Genomic DNA, 16,754 nt, shown 5'->3' on the forward strand with positions numbered 1-16,754 from the left:
TTGTGGGCTGCTCTTGCATTTATTGCTGGGGCAAAGCAGGGCGATTATGGGATGTTGCTTCAATTTAGCTAATTCTTAGCAGCACAATGGTGATTTCATGAGAGTTATTTCAGTCAGTATCAAAACTGAAACACAATACAGATAGGTTTCCCGATAACAGTTTCGAACAAGGTTTCCTTTTATCCTGCAACTCTTAAATAATTGCCCCATTTGCTCTTTGCTTTTATTGTACTTGAGGTTTTATAAGCTGAGATTGTTTTGGAAACTGCTAATTTTAGGCACTTCTCGATGCTTTATTGTTCCCTTTATTGAGCTTTTTTAATGCTGCGGCAGAACCTCGGCGTAGAAACGGAAGTCTTCTGTGTCCTGGGACTTGTAAGTCTAGACTGGATGAAGGGCAAGAAAACCCAGAGTCATCCCCAGCCTTTTGAAATCCCTTTGTTTTCCCAATCAGAAATTCACCACTGATTGCCTTAATGCACCCGTGTGATAGTTGGACAGAAGCACACCTACGTTGAATGAGCGTGAATCCAGGAGCAGCTTTCCAAGTCAGTAGTTATATATAATAGTCAACGTGGGCATTACAGATACAATGGAGTTGCCAAGGCAGGGCTTTCCAGTAGTGCCTTGCATAGCCCTGTATCGTTCAATTATTCCGCTTCAGCGTCAACTAACAATGAAAAGAAGATAAAAGCTTGGCAACCGGTTTGCTTAGAGGGGTCAATTTATCCCAGCTCTTTGTAGGGCAGTGTCATTTTAGGCTTCTACACGGCGGATAACGCCGTCCTCCCCCGCAGCACTTCCCCAGATAGGTCGGGAGAGGACAGTAAGTTGTACACGCCGAAAACGTACCTTGGCTCGCATGAATTATGTTTTCTCAATGGAAATAATAAGGTCTTGTCCTTACGTACCCAGTTTTTGAGAACTGGGTCAGTTGGACACCTTCCATGCTGCGCTGGGAGGGCAGGGCTTGCGGAGCTCGGCGTTGGTGTGTTCTTCAGCAGTAGCAAGGAGTGGTTTCTCCTTTCCCCCAAGAGGAATTTATTGTGAAATAATGTACAGCAGGTGTTTTTCAGCTCTCTGAGCATGAATCCAGTGCAGTGGGCTCGTTTGGCACAGATTATGACACCATCATGGGGCTGTTTACCATCTTGAGTGCTTCTGGGTGACCTTGGATCTCAACTTTGGAAGTAGCTTAATCCCTCTGACCCCAGCATCTGCAGAGAAGGATCTCAGTTGTCTCAGTTTCTGTACCTTGACAAACTGCCACTGTTGGCCATTGTTGGGTTTGGGTACAAGTGGCAAAAGACCTGAGTTCCTCATTCCTTCCCTCTCCACCATCCGGATGCTCGTTACTTGGGGAGGAAATAGGAGGACTCCAGAAAGCTGAACATTGGCAGTCAGGTGCCAAGGTAAATATAGCCTGGGTCCTGCCTTTACCTGACTCAGGGCCATCGTGGTTACATGAGGAGCCCTCCTTGAAAACAGCTGGAGTGATGTGGCCCGAGCTGGACAACAGGCTTTGAACAGAGGGAACACTGCAGGGAAACCTGACCTCCCCGAGCTGCCAAAGAGTCCTGAGGATCAGAACGCTACAGAAGATCAATTAAAAGTAAAAGAATAAGGCACTTCTGTCTGCCTCAGCATGGATTTTGCTTCAGAAACCACAGGGGAGATCGACAGGCGTGGAGGGTAAGAAGTTGCATTGGATACCTTAGGATCTTCCATCCAAACTACAGATGCTGCTGGTGGGTACGGGAGAGCTAAATGCCAGAATGCTTTTCATTTTGCTAAGGAAAAAGAGGAGGAAAAAGGCCACTTCTGTTAGACTGTTCTGCAGGATCTCTGGGGCCTGGATCAGCAGGGATTTAGCTCCTGGTTGCGGTTGCTTCACTTCCTGAGCGTGGCTGCTTTCATCTCATGCAGCTAAAGGACTTCCAGGCTAAGAACTGAAATCCAGTTTTCCTTTTTCCAGTAAAACATGAAGGGCTGTTTGAGGATGACCCAGCACGGTCACATGAGTTAGAAGAAAGAGGAGGAACTCATCCTTTTGTTTTGTCGCTCAGTGCTTTCATTAATCCAGATGTACCTCTTTTTTTTTTTCCCCTCCTTCCTCTACTCTTCTGACTCTTTTGCAGTGATGCTCAGGTTACGTGGCTGGAGGCTCTGTCTGGCACAAAGCATTTGGAAATTGTGCTTGAGCCAAGAGGGAATTTGGAGCTGACCCCTCGACCTGCTCAGCCCCTTACCTGTAAATGGAGCTTCCTTTGATCCCTGCGCTTTGAAATGGGTGGAAGGAGGCAGGACGGCCAACTCCCATGGTCTGGCAGAAGGAAGGTGGCTGCATAGCAAGGATTAAAAACAGCAGTTCCATTATTCATGCGTGCTCCAAACAGTAGCTGGCTCCCTGAGGCAGCAGCTCGCACACGGTGAGGTACAAGCTATGTTACAGGGTATATCAAAGACTGGGATTCAGGACACCTTGATGTCCTTGTCTACCCAGCTTGTCACCTGCATTCCAGCTGTCAGGGCAAGCAACCAGTTCCTCAGCCAGAGGTGGGGAATACTTTGCTCCAGGGACCCACTTCTTGCCAGCAGCTGTGAGCAAGTGGTGCCAGATTTCCTCACCAAGCCCTTGGGTACTGCAGGGCTTGTGCAGTTAAATAGCCCCATGTGCTCCTGTGTGTGTGCAGCTCAGCTCCTAGCTGCCAAGCTGGGAATATCCCAGCTTTGATGTGTTGCACTGATGGCTCTCGTGACATTTCAGGCCTTTAGAGGTGAGAGAAAAGCAAAAAGTGCCCCATGTGAAGATGCTGTCAGCTGCTGGAGTGTAGAGCCATGGTCTGCTCCAGGCAGGGCTGGCCCTGAGCTGTGCAGCCCCACATTGAGATCTAAGTTGAGAAACTGAGTGAGGAGACAGAACAGAGGTGGTGAGACGTGAACTTACCCTGATGCTGGGATGTTTGGAGCCCCTTTGGTGGGGGATTGGACTTGAAATGCACGTCAGCTCTCTACCAATAGTCTGAGATGTGTTAGACCTGGCTGCCACCACAGAAGTATTTAATCTTCAGGGCAAGAATGAGGACAAGTGACAGCAGGGGGAAAATCTGCTGCAGCTGAGAGCTGGCAGAGGGTTGGGAGGGTGTAGGAAGGGATGCCATGGAGCGTGTGCAGGCTGATAGGGCCAGGATCAGAGCAGGAGGGCTCCTGTGTCTCCTGCAGTGGGGTCTCCTTTAAAGTACCCTGTCAGATCAGCAGTGGAAACATCTGTGTTCATCATGAGATTCCAGCATCTTCTTCCATCTCTATTTTAGCATCTCATTCCCTGGGAAGACGCATTACTTGCTGTAGCCCTGCTGCTTTTCTCAGCTTCCTTCACGTAGCTTTGGGGAAGGGCTGGTGAGAAGGTCACGGGGGAATGTGGGAGGAAGGCTGCAGTTGGCCCAGCTGGTTTCAGCCTAGTGCCCAGGAGCCGGACCTGCTGCAGGAGCAATGTGTGAAGCCCTCTCATCCATGGCAGTAAATCACATGCAGAAATGTTGGCTGGTCGGACACAGTCCTCCCGGGCTACGTTATGTAAAGTTATTCCTCTTCTATTACAGGGCTCAAGCTTTGCTCCCTGTCGCAGAACTGCAACATCTTCAATTACAGAAGCAGTATCTGCCAAAGCAGTGTTTGGATGCTCTCATCAAAGCATATGTGTTTTGCTCTCCTCTTCCAAGCTGCTTCTATGAGCTGACGCCAAAGTACCCAGCACTCCCTGTTGTTTGCATGACACATTTCTGCTCTCCCATTTCCCTTGTTTCTACATTCATGATGACCTTGGAGGTCTTTCCCAACCTTAATGAGTCTACGATTCTTTTTCCCTTGCAATCTTTAGAACCCCTTTGCCCACAGAGGGAGGAGAAGAGGGGTGATGGAGTGAAAGAAAAACATTCTTTAACTCCTTAATTTTAATCCCAGCCCACGCCAACAAGGATCACAAGTCAGGGGTGCTGCTGATGTTCGTTGCTTGACTCTGAATAAACATCTCTGCATCTGCCATTTATAACTGGTTCCTCCGGCTTGTGTTGGAGCTTTCAACACCTGAAATGCTTCTGAGAGCATCACGTGGAGACTGCAAGTGCTGCTCCCTTCCTGCAGCACAACATCACACATAGGGCAAAGTGTGCTGTAGGGACTGAGCTGTGCCCAGTGTCCTTGCTGCCAGTCCACTCAGTGTATGGCTGCTCTGGTTTTCCATCAGCCTGCTCTCACTTCACCTTGTGGGCTGATTTTGGAGCATTCATGCTGCACACTGGCAGGTCCTGCAGTGCGGTGGCTGATATGGGGCTTTGCCTGCAGCAATGCAGCCTTTGGGCATTTTGGATCTGGATTATTTTCTTGTTCAGCTCATGTGATACTTGAGAGGGAGGGAAGGTGGCACCACCTATTCCAGAGCCTGCAAGTCTGCCTCTGCTGTAGCACATGCTCAGCAAGATATAGAATCATTTGAGTTGGAAGGAACCCTTAAAGGCCATCCTGTCCCACTCCATATGGGCACAGGGAGGTTTGGGGTGCAGTAAAGCTTGGCTGGGACAAACCAAGCATTGGGATAAACAGTCTGGACTTTAGAATTATAGGATCATCAGTGGATTGGGTTGGGAGGGACCTTGAAGCCCACACGGTTCCAGCCCATGCCAAGGGCAGGGACACCTTCCAGCTGGATCAGGCTGCCCAGGGCCCCATCCAACCCAGCCCTGAGCACCTCCAGGGATGGGGCATCATTGCCCTCTGAGTAAAGAATTTCCCCCTTACATCTACTGTAAATCACCCCTCTCTTAGTTAAACACCATTACCCCTTTTCCTATCATTGCACCCTCTGTCAATGAGTCCATCCCCATCCAGGATACCAAAACTCCTCAGTTTGGTTCAGATTAGGAGGGAGATTGGAGGCAGGTTTACCCCCGGTTGTTGTTGGGCTGCATTTCACAAGGGCAAAATGAGATAAATTTGTTTGATTTTGCCACCGAGCAGACAAATACAACACTGGGCTTCATCAACAGGGTTTGTCTTGTGTTCTCACAGCAACAAGCAGCCACAGAGAGCCGGCTCTGTTCTGTGGGAGCTCCTGTACCATTCACGCCTGGCTAGGGGAATCTCTTATTTAATGGCAAGACTGAGGAGCCTTCTGTGTATTATGCTGCTAGCAAGGGGGTGGTGGGAAGGGGTGTTTGTGTGGGAGCACTGCTTTGCAAAGCCTTTTCAAAAGGCTGAGACAGCGGGCACTTTCAAAGACGGGGATGTCTCTGGTGCTGTCCGCAGCCATTGTATAGAAATAGAAATAGGGTGGGTGGAGTTCTCTGTCATCACAGATAGGTCTCAATGAGTTAAATTTAGCAGCATTGTGACGGTCCAGCTGGAATCGTGTGTTTGCAGGGGGAGTGCTTTTATACAAGAGTTGGGTCCTGCAGGTTTGTTCTCACTGCTCGATAATACAGAGCATTTGAGCCCTCCTGTAGACTCTTCGTGCTTGTGGGAATATCACTAAAATAGAAGTGACACGAGGTCATATTTAATGCCTGGTCAGGAAGATGGTGTTTATTGGCAAAAGGGAATGGGCCATAAAAGCTGAGTTCCAGCATTACCTTCACTCTGCTCTTTCTTTCATATGCGTCCAGGCTGCTGTCATCAAGGAACCTTGAAACTCTCTGCCGGTGCTATTGCACACAGAATGGCCCGAGATGCCGCGTATCAGTGGTGGAATGAAATATCTCCAATCCTGGTGCAAATTAAACCTCTGAAAATCTCAAAGAAATCATTTCTTTCGGACACCCCATCAGTATCAACAGCAGCCCCTACACCTGGCACCTTGGCTCCGTGTTGGGCTGAGAAGTGTCCCAGTGAAGGAGAGGAAGATGTTTTGTCTTGAGTGTGATGCGATGGGCGGTGCTGCAGGAAGGAGTCTGACAATGTGCTGGCTTTCACCCCGGGTTTTTTCCAAAACACATTGGGTTGCAGGCTCAACCACTATCCTTTGTGTTGGGAAGGGACCTCAGGCTTCTCCTGCAGCTCCATCTAGAGGGAAGGAAGATGGGTCCATCCTGGTGGCCTCCCTTGGGTGTCCTCAAGGAGCCTTCCCATTGCTCTGGTGATCCATTTCCTTCCTTTGGGTTTGGGGTGGTGCTGTGTGGAGCCAGGGGTCGGACCAGTGATCCTTGTGGGTCCCTTCTGTAGTTACACCACGACACGGTTCCTCTTGCACCAGTGAAGGGGGTTTCTCTACTGGCCCCGCAGGTGCAACTGTCCCCACTGAGGATGCAGAAACCACACCACGCTCTGCGGTTTCTTGTGTCTTTGATGACAAAAGGCAATCGGTTGTGGTTTGGGCTGGGGATTTCCTGGCGAAACAGGTTGGAGATGACATTGCTTTCACGATGCTCCTGCAACACAGGGAACATTTTGCCCATGAAAAAGTAAAGGGAACGCTGTGGAGGTGTTGCACAGAACTGAGCACACAACGCGCCCAGGCTGTCAAAGTGGAAACAACCTCAGGAAACATTTCAGTCTGCCAGTCCTTCCAGCAAACTTGGGTTGACTCTGTCCCTTCATTGAGGTCGTTGATAAAGATGTTGAACAAGACTGGACCCCACACTACCCCCTGGGGGACATTGCCCTCCAAGGGCTGACGATGCTTTGTCTGATGGCAGAGCCATCGCGCCCAGTGGTTGTGCCGAAAGATATGAAAAGTACAAAAAAGAAACCTACATCTTCCCCTTCCACGAGCTGATGGTTTCTCTGCCCTTCGCCCTGCAAAATGCTGTGTATGGCTGCTGGCTGTTAGTGTCTTCTGCGACGGGAGAAGGACATCCTCCGCTCCAGGGGATGCGTGGCAGTAACCATGGAAATGCGCCAAGGCTTTTGTCTGAGCAGCGGCCTCTTCAGATCAGCCCCACTTATCCCAAAGTAACAGCCTTTCTCGGCTGTCTTTTTGTTTCAGAGCATGATCATGTTGGGAGTGATGTGCCCAGCACTGCGGTGGGGCTCTGAACCCTTCAGCATCGCTTCCTTCTGGACAAGGACACGTGGAAAGAAAAACACCCGCGTGGAAATAGAGCCACCGGAGGCAAAACAGGAGTTTGGTCGTTGTTCAGGAGCGTGGGCCGAGGAGAGGAAATATTTGGGAGACGGATCTGTTTTTATAGCTGTAGCTTCTATATCATTATTTTTTTCTAATGAACCATTTTCCAAACCTTTTTCAGACAGTGTTTTTGCAAGAGCTGCTGTGTAAGCCTGCTGGCCCCAGTACCCCGGTAGTGCAGGCATTGCTGGGCATTCTGGAGCAACCGCTCTGTTCCCTTCGTCCCATCCCACTCCTTCCATGCTTGTTGGCTCCATGCTGCAGATTCTTCCTCTGTGATGGTTCTAGTTGTATAATTTGGTGGATTTGGGCTTTCTCAAGTGTTGTCTGCACACAGATTATTCCGGGCTGTGACCGTAAGGCTCTCCTCAAATTGCTCTGCGTGCAGATGTGCTTATCCAGGAGTTGGAAATGAGTTGAAATCACTTCCAAAGGACAGGAGAAAAGCTTTGCTTCCAGGAGGAACATGTCAGAGGGAGCGTCGGGACATCCCTCCTCCTAGGGCGGCCTCCTAGTGCAGCCTTCTGCACATTTGCTTGCGCTGCTCTTACCTGCACTCCCCCTAATTGATGGTAATTTGGCTAATTGTTCACAAAAGCAGATGTTCTCTCTGTGGTCACATCGGAACAGCTTACAGTGCACTGCAGACACGATCACACAGCATTAAAAGCTTAATTCCTGTAAACAAGCCTGTTGGAGGGTTAGAAACGACACCTCCAGATTCATTAAGGTTGGAAAGACTGCTAAGAACATCAAGCCCAACCTCCAGCATGCTACTGAACCACGGCACTCCAAACTCTGCCGAGCTGTTCTCCTTGCACTTGCTGTGTGCTCTGCTAACCTACTTGTAGGTTGAGCTGGAAATGCTTGCATCCAGCAACACTGCAGATTCTCAGCTCTGATTCTTGGAGCCTTCAGCACAAGATGTGCTTCCAGAGCTTTTGGCAGGCCCGTACAGCAGCAAAGGAGGGAGATGTTTTCAGCTCCAGTTCTCCTCGTTTGCAAACTTCCTAATGTGAGAGGCTGTGGGGCTGGGAGTGCATCCCTGCACTGCGCTCGGGCTATCTCTGTGTCTGTCCTTCTTGCAAATAAGGGGCATAATATATGCAACGCAATGCAAATGTATGTAAAGGGTAAGGTCTGCTCTGCTGAGTCTTGCATTTAACCAGGAGGAAAACAAGCTGAATTCTTTAAAACTGCCCCAAAAGCTGCTTGCTGGGCAGGCAGCACCTCAGTGCTGAGCAACATGTTGCTTTGTGGCGTTCATCTTCCCCGTGCTCGCCATTGTCACATCGCTCACAGGGAGCCATTTGAGCACTGGAGTACACCCTAATTAGCAGCCTCTGATTTTTCAAGTTTCATAATCAGTGATCTCGGCTACACCACAAGTGTTACTGTGGCAACAAGGGCTGAACCGCTCAGCGGTGCAGAACCACGGCAGGTAAATCGGGATTTGGCTTTGGCAGGGGCTGCTCCCCTCTCCAGCTCCGCGCCGTCGTCCCGGCCGCGCTCAGGGTAAGCACAAAGCGCCGCGACGCTGAGCGGTGCCAACCTGGCAGCTCGGCCTCCCCAAGGAGATCTTAAAGCTCTCATGGGAACCATCCCCTCCAACACCGTTGTGTGAAGGAGGATGATCTGATTGCGGCTGCCCCATCAGCTTGCAGCGTAGCTCAGATCCGCGCAGTGCTCACCTTCTTTTGTTTTAGTTGGGTGTTTTCTTGTACCGTGCGCTCGCTCTCCAAAATGCATCGTAATGGCTGTGCTTCATCCTGGCTCCTAAACCAAAAGCAATCGGTCCGGTTCGGCAATTAGCAGTGAGATGAAATGCACAGATGCTTGCTTTCTCTCTATTACAAATGATGCCTGGAACAAAGAAGGGGAAACCTTAAAACGTGATCTTTAAAACAATAAACGTAGCCCAGTATAATTTGAGTTCTTTATGCCAGTTTTTGGAGAATCAAGCTGGGATCACGCAGCCACACTCCTGCCTTTAAGGATGCGCTCTCTGCTTTCCAGCCCTCCACCTCCATCCCTGACGGCTTCTCTTCCATCCCACTCACCCATGTTTCCCACTTTTCTCCATGTTTTACCTTTTCTCAGCCTTAAGGCTCCCCTGTCCTGCTGCTTCCTCTTCTTGTGGCCAAGAAGGCCAACCACATCCTGTCTTGTCCCAGCGGTGATGCAGGCAGCAGGAGCAGGAGGGGATCATCCCGCTGTACTGACATCCTTGAGGCTGCACCTCAAGTGCTGCACTCAGCGTTGGTCCCGCTCACTGCAAGCCATTCATCTGGGGAGCTAAAAAACCCATTTGTGCAGCAGGAGGTGAGGCTGAAACTTGGAGATTCACACTTTGTAGCAGCAGGGTGGGCCTTTTAGCATCACTCTGATGGCACAAAGGCTTTCTGCACCCCAAAAAGCCAGGTGGGATTGGGGTCCCTAATTACCCCTTCTATGCTTATTCATTGAGATCGTTGTGTCTTGCTTTGAAAGAGCACCCTGTTGTAGTGAGAGAGGGAATTTGGGACATGGACTTGTGTGGAAGGTTGGGCAGGTGCTCGGTGATGCAGAAAGCAAAGCCCTGAGCTCATCCTTCCAGTGCTGGTACCGCTGCTCCGGGGGAAGCAGGCTGCTAATTTAAGGGGGGTGGGGGGAAGAAAGGAAGAAAGAAATAAATAAAGAAGGAAAGGAGTGCATTTTATGAAAGGGTGAATGGTTGCCGTGATTCATCTTTTCTGTTCAAGAGTGGAAAAGCAGAGGGTGGGGTGGGGGAATAATGCTCAGTGACACATCAAAGCCTTCACTCCAGCTCTGGAGACACATGCAGGGGATTAGTCACCCCGTGGTAGTGCAGCAGAACGCTTTTCCTCCCCACGAGCAGCAGCTCCTGTTCCACGATGGCCAACTCCGCTGTAACGCAGCCTGCTGCAAAGCCAGAAGTTGGGGGTGACGGGAATCGGTGCTGCGAAAGCGCTCTGCAGTCGGACCAGCCTGATCCCAGCGGGCCAACCCAGAGCTCTCCTCCCCCTTTGTCAGCTTTCTCTGCTTTGCAAAAGGAACGGGGTGAGGTGGCAGATACCGCGTGGGGATGGAGGGAGAGGCCAGACAGCACAGCAACACGGTGCTCCAGCGATGTAAAGGAGCAGCAGGAGGGGACAGGGAGCGAGGGAGCGGCAGGTTTGTCTTCTAGCACAGCTGAGCTGTGCTCGTGGCTCTCTGCCACTGAAATAAAGGACATTTCCTCCCCCTTTTCCTTTTGCACTTGCTCTTGTCTAACCCTTCTGGGAGCTGCTTCGCCGAGCTCAGCACAAACCACCACCACTTGTTACATTACAAAGCTCCTGCTGCCTTTCCCCCGCACCCCCCCTCCTTCCCAATCCTGATCACCCAGACGAGATCTCCTTAAAAATAAGGATAATAATACAATCCTACAGCCCAAACCCAACCTTCCTCCGATCCTCATGCGGGGCAGCACCTCCCAGGGCACAAACCCCTCCTGCCTTTTTGGGAGCACCTCCAGCCAACCCTTCTGCTTGCCGATAGTTCCCCATTCCCAGCAAACCCAGCTCCTTCTCCTTGGCAGAGCCCGAGACATGACGTCAGGGTGTTTTTCTGCAGCGCTCACAGGATGCCGCAGCCGGCCAAGAGCTGTGTTTATGTTGATAACATTACAAGTATTTCCTCCCTGTTTCCGAATCAGCAGGGAGGGAGCCGAGGGGGGAAGGGAGGCTCAAGTTGCTCCAGTGTTGGGGTAGGGCTCAGGAGGCCCTTTTTTTTTAATGTTAGGAACTGGGCACGGTGAACCGCTGGCATTTATTTGGGCTGCCCTGGGGGATTGGGAGGATGCAGAGAGCAGGAGCTGGGACAGAGCTGGCCATGCTGGGGGATTTTGCACTTGCTCTCTCCTCCAGATCTGTTTCTGCAGTGATAAAGCAGCTGATGGCTGGGAACAGCAGCAGCTCCAGGGGTTTTGTTTGATGAGCTGGTGATGCCCTGGGGGCTGCCTGGGCTCCTTTTGCTTTTCATATTCGCAGCCTTGTCATAAAGCCATAAAAACTGTTAGAATCATCGAATCGGAGAATGGTTTGAGTTGGAAGGGACCTTTAAAGGCCACCTGGTCACACTCCCCTGCAATGAACAGGGATACCCACAGCTCCATCAGCGCTCAGAGCCCTGTCCTGCATTACCTCCAGGGATGGGGCATCACCACCCTCTGGGTGTAAAACTTCCTCCTAATACCCAGCCTAAACCTCCCCTGTCTCATTTAAAACCATCCCCCCTTGTCCCATCACTGTCCACCCTTGTAAACAGCTGTTCCTCCTCCTGTTTATATGCTCCCTTCAAGTATTGAAGGCCACAGTGAGGTCTCTATCAGACCCTTCTCTTATCCAAGCTAAACAAGAACCCCTCCTCCCTGTGTTGGTGCAGTGCGGGCATAGGATGAGCTGCATCCTGGGGCAGATTAAAGCTGCCCTAAGCTTTAATTCATCCATTTCTGCACTGCCCAATTTCTATGGGTTTCCATTGGAGGGTGATGAAAGCATCAGTCCCTTGTAACGAGCCGCTGCAGCTCTTGCTGGCATTGCAGCCTCCCAGGTGTAGCATGACTGGAATTTAGCATGGAGGAGACACCAGCTCCCTTTGCAACACTGGGAAACCCGTTCAGTGTGAGGAAGATCCACAATGCAGTTGTTTCAATACAAGCTGAAGGCAATCTCGTATCCCTGGCGCTCAGTTTCCTTCTGCTTCAGGGTTTGTCTGACCTTCTGATCGCTGATTGCTTCCATTTCTGCCAGGTCTTCGTTAGGAGGGAAGCAAAGAATGTAGGCGGGTGGTGCTGGTGGGAGGATGCTGCTGGTGGGGCTGCATCTTTCATGACATCAGCCTTGTCCCCTTGCCCAGAATTTGGGATGGGTCTCAACTGAAGCATATTTGAATCAATACAACTAGAACAACCGATGAGGGGTGAATGAAAGAGGAAGGAGGGATTGCAGGAATAAAGACCTGCCTGGTTAGGGCTGTTCTGGGGGCTTGCAAGCTTGGAGCTGGATGGTGCTATCTGACATCACACTTTCGATTGCCTCTGGACCCGTACCTGTTTCAGAGAAGATAACCATACCCATTTTATAGGAGCTTTTTGGAAGGAAGAAACAGCCAATAAATGCCGTAATAACTTTGAGCATGCATTTAGAAGGGCTGGGGGAGCAAGATCAGGGATTGTTCTGGGAAGAAAAAACAATTTTACTGATGTCATCATCCTGTAATTTAATTTTTCAGGACGCTTCCTGGGAAGAAAAGCACGGCACAATGCAGCACAGGCAGCACTCGCAGATTGCTTTGGGTTATTCTCTGCAGGATGGGTGTTTGGGGCTTTGAATTAGGCTTCCCCAAATGTAGAATAACCTCTAAGCATCCACCATCTGCTTAAGTCCAATGTGAAAAATGGGATGTGGGTGTCCTGGAGATGGGTGATGGGGTGAGGTGAGCCAACCTCCCCTCTTTTGTGCCTTTAGGATCCCAGCTCCTTGCTGTGTATTGCATTTAGGTTTCATCATAGCACACTGGTGTGTGCACTGTTACATGAGCTCCCTATTAATTTCCTTTTCCAGGTGGGGATGTGTGAACACACAGATAAATCCTTCCATCCACGTGCATACAGTGACTCCATCCACGTGTTCACTCGTCCTTTCCAGCTCTACACAGCTGAATTAGTTTGGGGTAACACTTCAAATAAGTGGTGTTTTCTTTTTTGCTTTTTCTCAGGTCAACATGGATCTGTGTTTCTTTGTCCTTTTGCTTGGAAGTGGCTTGATCAGCGTAGGTGCTAACAATGTCACAACAGGTAAACCTTGCTTACTGTCTCCTCTATTCTGCCCCTAAATCATCTTGAGGGTGGAAGGAGGAAATGCTCTTGTTCTTGTGACTCACCCCTTCTGTTAGCTGTGCTACAAGGGTGGCAAACTGTAGGTGCTCATAGATGGGACCTGCATGTTCTTCCCATGGCAGACGTTGATCCTCTCTTACAGGGGCACTAACCCTTATTCCTTCCCTACATCGTAGTACGTGAGCTGCTTTTATAAGCCTGACATCACTGTGCAAAGTGCTCTCTCTCCTAGACTTGGGATGTGTTGGTTGTTTCTCTGCTTGTAGTTACAGTATAAATCTATAGCGTATAAATCCTCCAGAAAAGTAACTTACGGATGCTCCTTTGTGCTCCTTATCCTCACAGAGCCACCCACGACAGTGCCCCCCTCCACCAGGATCCCCACCAAAGCTCCTACAGCAACTCCTGATGGTGGGACGACGCCGAGAGTGAGCAGCCTCAACGTTAGCTCTCCGATGACCACTTCTACCCCAGTATCGGAGCTGCCTACAACCACAGCCACCAGCATCTCCCCCAATGCCTCCACTGCCAGCCTCAATGCCTCCACTCCAGGTATATCTATGCCCACCTCTGCCCCTGTGGCCATCTCACTGCCACCCAACGTGACACCGCCTGCCCCGCACACTGCACTGCCCAGCACGGAAGCAGAGACGACCGAGAGGAACGTCAGCGCGACGGTGACAACGCAAGAGACCTCTTCTGCATCCCACAATGGTAGGTGTCATGCTCATAGAGTCACAGAATCACAGAACTGGGGGGGTTGGAGGGACCTCTGGTGTTGCCACAGTCCAACCTATCCCCCAAAACAGGTTCCTCACAGCAGGTTGCTCAGGGAGGCATCCAGGCAGGTTTTGAGTATCTTCAGAGAAGAGCCCACCACCTCTCTGGGCAGTTTGTGCCCACTTTGTTTTTTCTTGTGCTCAGATGGAATTCTTTACTTAGAGAGCAGTAAGGCCTTGCACTGGTACCCATAGAGCTGTGTGAGCCCCATCCCTGGAGGTGCTCAGGCTGGGTTTGATGGGGCCCTGGGCAGCTGGAGCTGGAGGGGAGCTGTCCCTGCACTTGCCATGGGCTGGAACTGGATGGGCTGTAGGGCCCCTCCCAACCCACACCATTCTGTGATTCTATGAATCTATGAAAGCAGCAGCTTCGTGCCAAGATGTTGGGTGTACCAGATTGTACAATCTCGTTCCGCTTCTGTCACAGACTAATTTCACTGCCTTTTGTGGTTTCTTGGAACCACAATACAGAGCTAGCACCCAGGCTTCAGGTGCAGGCTGAAAAGTTGGTCTTCAACAGGTTTGCAATAGTAATGAATGGCTTTGGGATGCTGATCAGCTACAGAGCTTCAGAGTGCTGTTCCGCAGAGCAGTTATTTGCACTTTGGCACCAGCCGTGGGCTCAAGTCATACTTCTTACACTGCACCAGCACAGAGACAAGAAAGCAGTCCCTGTCATGACAGATTTAAGGCTTAGACTAGAGGTGACCAACCAAAGGTGAGATCTAACTCCTGGAGAGGTGGCATTGCTCAGACTGTTACATGCACTGGAATGTTGCATTTCCCAGCAGATCCAACAACGCTTATGTTAGCAGTTTTTATCCCTTACCTTGGGCTGCTTTAATCTGTCAGTGATTCGAATGAGCAGTTGTCCATATGGTCACCCTGCTGTGACCCTCCTGGCACATCAGAGAGGTGACCGCTGGGCTTGTTGAGTTTGGGGTGATCTCAGCTCCCCTTCACATCTGTGAGCTGAGTGCACCCTTTTCCTTTGGGCATTCTTTGTCTTCGCTGCTGGCGTTGAGATCGAGGCTGAAGGACATTCACGGCCCATAGAACACTGCTGAACTCATCCAATTTGCTTCTCAGCCCCAAGCCCTCAAGACATTTTCTGACTTGGTTACTCCTTGTGTGCTGTGAGGAGTTGGCCGTGGCAGCAGGAAGGCTTCTCTCTTGCTGTCAGTCCCTAAAACAAATGCCCAAGCTGATTCTTGCTTTATTTCAAGTAATTTGTCAAGGCGCAAAATGAGTTTTAGGGCTGCCTTTTCCATTCATCTTAATGGGAAATTTGGAAAGCAGTCATCAAAGCTTTAATTGCTTCTCAGTGGATGGAAAAGGAGAAAAATAGGAAATGTTTCTCCCAGCAGCTCACGGACCCACAAGTCAAGCCATTCATTTTCAGATTTCTCTTTCTAATCAGTAAAGCTGCAAACATGCCTTCCATTCCTTTTTCCCTGTGACTGAGTGAAAGCTGAAACTCATCTCCATATCATGGCTTCGGGAGCTGATATTTTAATAAAGCGATCTGCAAGGAGACGCTGACAGTTACTACATTTGTTGCTATTTCAGTCTTTGATCCTCACTTAGGAAGATGTGTATTTCCTGGTTGCTAAGAGACCTCTGTTTTCTTTTTCTGCAGGTAACTCTGACAGAAGAGGTAAGAGATTTGTATTTCATTACTCTTTATTCAAGCCCTAAGTAAAGGCATTTCCAGAAGCATTCTGCTATTAGACAGCTTTCCTTATCACACGCTTTCAAAACGGCTTTTACAAAGCGTATCAAGCTCTTTAGAAGAGGCATATTGATATGGTAATAAGAGTTGGGCTCCTGCTTTTCAAAAACAAACAATTCAGCACCGATTTGTATATATCCTATATGAGATCCAAGGAGTCCCTGCTGCACTCACTGGATGTATCAGTGCTGCCTTCTGCAGGGCTGGATGCTCAAGAAACGTCCTTCTCCTTTTTTGCTTCTGAATTGTCTTTATTGACCGTGACTTACCCTGTTTGATCAGGACCCGTTCTGCAAACAATGTGAATACTTGTCATTCTCATTAATTTCATTGGCAAGAAGTAGCAGAAATCCATTTCTGGTAATATAATAGCACTTACACTCATTTTTCCATCTCTGATTCAATGACTGAGTTCTGAGAACCAGCGTTGCTAACAGAATATTTGCAATTGCTCATTGCTTTAGCAGCATAGGAGCCAACAGACCAACAGCAGGGCAGCCTGTTTGCTTTCTGTGTGTTGTCATCGTTGTCCTCATGGCGTTTCAGCTTTGTTCACTACATGGCAGTCCAACTCACTCTGCTTTTTCCTGGAGTCAGGTGGAAATTGGTGCTTTGTCGTTGTCTTTCATGACACCACCGAACAAATGTGCTGTCTGCAAGTCCGTCCCTGTCCCTTTTTAGCCTTGTAGGAGCTCATAGGATCTTGGCCTTATAGGACATCTGTAAATGAATTGCAAATGAAAATGGAGACAGCTCCTGCCAAGCTCAGTGACTTAACCCAAACTGCAGTGTCTATTGTGGCTTCTTTTTCTACCTCCCAAGTTCTACTGGGAAGGAGACCCACCAAGAAACCAAGTGGAGGCTTTGTAATGAATATGATCCTGTGGGCTCTTGACAAATCATAGAATCATTAAGGTTGGAAAAGACTTCTAAGATCAACTCCAGCCCCAACCCATCCCCACCCATAATCATGTCGCTCAATGCCACATCTCCACAGTTCATACCTCCAGGATGGTGACTCCACCACCTCCTTGGGCAGCTGTGCCAGAAACAGAAATGTGTTCAGTTGAATTTCTTTTTCACTGCTGGGTTTGGGGGTGATGCAGATGGAAAGAACAAAGACTGGGAGAGGTGGTTTTTTTATTGTTTGCATCAGTAAGTCGCTGCCTTCGCATCACTGTGCATACGTCAGATCTTTTGTTTAGAGTCACTTTTCTAGAGCTCCTGATTGCAGGGCGTGCG

The 16,754-nt window shown here is 49.7% G+C and overlaps 1 protein-coding gene and 1 long non-coding RNA gene across 13 annotated transcripts in view; one reads left to right on the forward strand and one right to left on the reverse strand.

Moving 5' to 3' along the window:
* Positions 1 to 16,754, forward strand: part of PTPRA (protein tyrosine phosphatase receptor type A) — a 78,272-nt gene that overhangs the window by 45,821 nt on the left and 15,697 nt on the right. For 5 of the 8 annotated variants that reach the window (XM_032444355.2, XM_085545886.1, XM_085545883.1 and 2 more), the window contains 3 exons: positions 12,881 to 12,959; positions 13,347 to 13,715; positions 15,420 to 15,437. In XM_032444355.2, the coding sequence (XP_032300246.2) occupies positions 12,881 to 12,959; positions 13,347 to 13,715; positions 15,420 to 15,437 (466 nt within the window). Of the gene's footprint in view, positions 1 to 8,520; positions 8,636 to 10,253; positions 10,295 to 12,880; positions 12,960 to 13,346; positions 13,716 to 15,419; positions 15,438 to 16,754 lie in introns of those variants that run through there. The other 3 variants (XM_085545888.1, XM_085545889.1, XM_085545887.1) reach the window with 3 other exon arrangements.
* On the reverse strand, positions 2,156 to 11,381 carry LOC116653362 (uncharacterized). 5 transcript variants are annotated; one of them, XR_014945562.1, is made up of 3 exons: positions 9,211 to 10,130; positions 2,250 to 8,983; positions 2,156 to 2,170 (listed from the first exon to the last, which is right to left on the reverse strand). It is a non-coding gene; the product is annotated as an uncharacterized LOC116653362 (long non-coding RNA). The 5 variants fall into 5 exon arrangements; XR_004307006.2 differs by lacking the exon at positions 2,156 to 2,170 and having other exon boundaries at positions 5,512 to 5,526; positions 5,628 to 8,983; XR_014945563.1 differs by lacking the exon at positions 2,156 to 2,170 and adding an exon at positions 10,564 to 11,339 and having other exon boundaries at positions 5,554 to 8,983; positions 9,211 to 9,746.

The sequence above is a fragment of the Coturnix japonica genome, chromosome 4, assembly GCF_054131305.1.
Source record: "Coturnix japonica strain WE chromosome 4, WE-NBRP24, whole genome shotgun sequence".
Classification (NCBI taxonomy): domain Eukaryota; kingdom Metazoa; phylum Chordata; class Aves; order Galliformes; family Phasianidae; genus Coturnix; species Coturnix japonica.